The sequence below is a fragment of the Apaloderma vittatum genome, unplaced genomic scaffold (assembly GCF_000703405.1).
Source record: "Apaloderma vittatum isolate BGI_N311 unplaced genomic scaffold, ASM70340v1 scaffold30310, whole genome shotgun sequence".
Classification (NCBI taxonomy): Eukaryota; Metazoa; Chordata; class Aves; order Trogoniformes; family Trogonidae; genus Apaloderma; species Apaloderma vittatum.
The window spans coordinates 865-5,280 of NW_009696702.1; the positions used below are offsets into that span (position 1 = coordinate 865).

The 4,416-nt window shown below is 53.4% G+C and overlaps 1 protein-coding gene across 1 annotated transcript in view; it reads right to left on the bottom strand.

Moving 5' to 3' along the window:
* The window catches only part of CLK2 (CDC-like kinase 2), a 4,710-nt gene extending 294 nt beyond the window's left edge, over positions 1-4,416 (bottom strand). The window contains exons 1-10 of the mRNA XM_009876035.1: positions 4,042-4,416; positions 3,624-3,690; positions 3,158-3,274; positions 2,755-2,921; positions 2,184-2,278; positions 1,746-1,875; positions 1,374-1,456; positions 1,057-1,136; positions 785-875; positions 1-361 (exon numbers count right to left, since the gene is read on the bottom strand). The exon at positions 1-361 is cut by the window's left edge and continues 294 nt beyond it. Of these exons, the coding sequence (XP_009874337.1) occupies positions 179-361; positions 785-875; positions 1,057-1,136; positions 1,374-1,456; positions 1,746-1,875; positions 2,184-2,278; positions 2,755-2,908 (816 nt within the window). The 5' untranslated portion in view covers positions 2,909-2,921; positions 3,158-3,274; positions 3,624-3,690; positions 4,042-4,416 and the 3' untranslated portion in view covers positions 1-178. The remainder of the gene's footprint in view (positions 362-784; positions 876-1,056; positions 1,137-1,373; positions 1,457-1,745; positions 1,876-2,183; positions 2,279-2,754; positions 2,922-3,157; positions 3,275-3,623; positions 3,691-4,041) is intronic.

The following is a 4,416-nucleotide window of genomic DNA, read 5'->3' on the forward strand; positions in this document are numbered from 1 at the left end:
CAGAGGCCGATATAGAATATGGGGTATTTACAGTATCTCACATATTAACAACTTTACAAAGGCGTCCAGGGATTTATTCTCATGTATAAAAAAAGAAAAAAAGCACCAAGTGTCTGAATAGAAATCACACAGGCCTCCACGGGGGCTAGAATCTGAGGGCAGGCTGGCACCTGTGGCGTCACCGGCTGATGTCTCGGCTAGAGTCCCACATTTTTGTGCTCGGCTCCATCTCCAACATGTCAAAGAAGGGGTGCTTGAGGGCTTCAGCCAGGGTGATGCGCTTGGATGGCTCGTACTCCAGCATGCTCTCAATGAGGTCAAAAAGGCGGTGATGGTCCTCGGCCTCGGAGGTCAGGTATCGCTGAGGAGACACGGGGGCAGAGGTTAGGGCCGAGGGTGCTGCACCCTGTCGTGGTTGTGGCACATTCCCTGGGCTGAACGGCTACACTGGGGGAAGACTGGTTTGTCCCTCATTCTAGACCTGAACTCTGCGTTGCTCTACCAAGCTGCTGAGTTTTCACACACCCTTCTGCCTCCTTCCCCAGGCACCTCTCGAAGTCTCTGTGCCCTCCTTCTCCTCCACTTCAGATTAAGCTAAGGCTGCTGCAGTCTGTCTAGTTTATGCCTGGGACAGCCAAGGTTCCTTCAGGAAAACACTGGTCTGACCCTTTCAGTGGCCCAACCTTGCCCACGAGAAGAATCTTGCCAACCGGGGCAGGCACTAGGAGACTGCGATGAGAAAAGAATAAAGCAACCAGGTGCTCCTGCCCACCCCTCGCCTTACCCGCAGCGGTTTGCAGTTTTCCCTAACGTAGCGGCCAGCGGAAGTGTTCTCATCCCAGTCCAGGCGGCCGTGGTAGAAATATTTCTGTTTCCTGTCAGAGTAAGAGGTGGAAACGGGTTTTACCCAAGCACAAAACGTTTTGCAGCGACAGAAATGCGCCAGCCCTGGCAGAACACGCTACGCAGGACGCTGCAACTGCCCTCAGAGAGAACCGCCACACGCAAAGCAAGAGAGAGCCGGCAAGCCTGAGGCGCCCAGGCGGGCTCGCTCACCTTGTCTTCCGGATCATCCGAGAAGGAATTGGCCCCAAGATCCTCTCCATCATGGCCAGGTGCTCCCGGTTGTCGTGTGTCTGAGAGAGAGAAACGTAAAGGGAAGGCATGGAACGGATCCCAGTCATTCTGCCTCCCAGCCCTGGGTATTCCCCCATTCAGAACCCCTCGCTGGGCAACACCTCGGTCGTTTCTACAAGACTGCGGCGATGAAGGGAACCCCATCAGGCCCCATTAGAGGCTCCTGGCTGTACTGGGGAACAGCCAGCATCCTCCTTCATCGGTTGTGAGGCAGCCCTAGAGCACACGGTTCTCACCTGAAAGAGGGTGAAACCCACATAATACTCAAAGATGATGCAGCCAATGCTCCACACATCACAGGGCTGGCTCCAGCCAAGCTCTAAAAAACAACGTTTTTAAAATAAAAGATCCAGTCACGGCCTAAGACTCCAAATCCCTCTTCCCTCACCCTTTTAAAGACAAAGAACTGGAAGAACAATTCCCAAGTCATTGGCCCTCCCAGAAAATAGCGCTCTAGAGCATGTGAAATAAAGCACTTCGCATCTCCCGAGGTAAACCCAGGAGAGCTACGGAATGATGTGGAGGCAAAACGCTCCTCAACCCAGGAGGCAGCACCCAGTGCCCTGGAGGCGAACGCCTGCCTCGGCAGAAAGACCAACGGTACCCACCCAGTATGACTTCTGGGGCCCGGTAGTGCCTGGTAGAGACAATCGTGCTGTGATGCTCGTGATCAAACGTGGCGCTGCCGAAGTCCACCACTCTGATGGCCGTGCTCTTCACGCTCCGCTCGTCCCGCTTCTTCGCAAGAGAGAATAATATCAGTGACTCGGGAGCCCGGAGACACCAACTCCGCGCCTTCCTTATGCAGCCGAGGCTTTACCACAGGGTGCCACGGCAGGGCAAGGCTGGCACAGCCCCCAGACAAACTCTCGCAATCAGCCACTTAAGTCTGTGGCCCCTACGGTTTACTCAGAAACTACACGAGCAGTTTGTGCAAGATACGGGCCCTGAGCAAAGGCAACCCTGCGGCCCCGGGCCCATATTGCGACTCCTCCCACCCGCTGATAAGGTCACAGCAACCAAGAACCCAAGAGCAGAGCTGTTACCTTTTCCAGATTATAGGAGAGCTCGTAGTCGGAGTTCACGAAGAGGATGTTCTCTGGCTTGAGGTCAGTGTGAGTGAGCTTATTGTCATGCAGAACTGAGGAAGCAAACAGAGTCAGGGTGACGGAACCAGGAGCAAAGCGAGGCTGCACCCACCCGAAGAGCGAGTGTCATTAATTCAGGTTGCTCATACCGGCACCGGTTTAGCCCAAATTTAGAACTGGATGTGAACAGTCAGGCTAGTTCATGCCAAGACGCTTTGGCAGAAGCACAAAAAATTATCGTTTCGATCACCAGAATGTGTAGGGGGGTGGATGCTGAAGTGCCCTGAGCTACTGCCAGCCCACATGCATCGGACTGCTTTACAGTCAGGAAACGAAAAAGGATTCATTCCAAGCACGCGTTCACCACTGGAGGGGCAGGGAGGCTCAGTCTCAGAACCGGCACAGCAGCCCCGCAGCAAAAACTCACTGCTTTGGGCCACCAGTTGCAGAACTGGCCTCGGACGTTGGGAGCTGCGCAGCTCTCCAGGTCAGTCAAGGACCAGTGGAGAGAAGAGCAGTGAACACTTACATTTCACAGCCTGGCACACCTGGTAGGCCATGTGCCGTACTTGGTGGATGGGATAAGGCAGATAGTTGTTGTCCTTCAGGAAATCAAAGGTGCTGAGCCCCAGCAGTTCGAAGGAGATGCACATGTGGCCATGGTAGTCAAACCAGTCAAACATCCTGACACAAAGACTGAGAGAAAAATTCTGATTCGGGACAGATCCGCACGTACCGCTTGGCTATGTTATCCCTGCGCCAGGCTCCTCCTCTCCTTGCTCAGTGCGTATCCCACAGCAAGCCAACACGCCTCCAAAAACTAGCTACCAACGGATTCAGCCGCACGACATCGAGCACCGCTCGTCCCTTCCCTGTGACCGTGCTAAGGCAACGCTTGACCTTCCGGTTTGAAACACCAAGAGCACACTCACTTCGTGTTCTCGGGATCCTTCTCGTTGATTTTCTCCAGCACGTTAATCTCGAGCCGAGCAGCCTCTTTGTATTTCTCTACGTTTTTTATGATTTTGAGAGCAACACGTGCACCACCCCTGGGGGGAGAAACGGGAAGAAAGCGCAAGGTGAGCCTCGGCGGGGCTGGAGAGCCTGTGCCCTGCAAGAAGGGCCTCGCTGTGCAGCACAGCCTTCCACCACCCTCGCTCGAGGCCGAAGGCAGCGTTATTAAGGTGAGTCCCCCAGAGCAGCGCCTTTTCCCTCCCTACAAAGAACCCTGAGGTTTCCCCCCGACCTCTCTCCGAGACCACCCAGGCCAGCAGGGGAACGCTGGAAATTGAGTCGTTTTGACCACAAGGCTCCCACATGAAACGCAAAAAACTTCAACACCAGCTGCGGTTTCTCTTTCCCCCACCTCATCCCTCCCCATCCCAGGAGCCAACGTACCTCCGGTGATCGATGCACTGCACCACTCTGCCGAACGTGCCCTCCCCTAAGGTGCTAATAATCTCATCTGGGAGGGAGAGAAAGAAGAGGAAGGCGGATGAGAGGGTGAGCACGACCTGGGTGCGGCGCATACACAAGGCAGAGGAGAATGCATTGCAACACCTAAACCTGCACACAGCTGGAGAGGCCGGAGCAGCGGAAGGCTGACACCGGCTGCACAAGGCAACTGCCCTAGTTCCCTGGCACTTGAGTAACAATACAAAGTATAAACGTAGCTTTAACAAAAGGGGAAGGAAAAAGGAGAGGGTTTTCTCTTTAATAAACAATGAAAATAAAATGAAACAGAAAGATAAGACAGATCTGCGACTGCGATGGGAGCTTAACTAGAGAGCTAAATTATGTTACGATTTGGCTGTACATCTTTCTTGTAGCCAGTCGCCGACGCGATAGATCAGATGCCCCTCGTCGTCGTCCTCCACACTCTTGGCCCTTCTGCTGCTCTGTCGACTCCGCTGCTGGCCCAGGCAGACAGGGAATTCATCATTCACCAATCAGATTTTCAAACCAGCGCAGCAGCCAGCGTCACGCATTGGTTGGTTTGGAAATTCACATGGTTGTTTGAGGAGGGGTTGCAGGAGGAGATTCCCAGCCAATTCATACGGCACAGAGGAATATATAACGATAGGGATATTGCAAGGGAACATGTCAAGATACAACACACTAGCTCAGAAAAGAAAAAAACAGTTTGCTTTTCGTTGTAGCAAAAAAAAGGAAAAAAAAAGAAAAAAAAAAA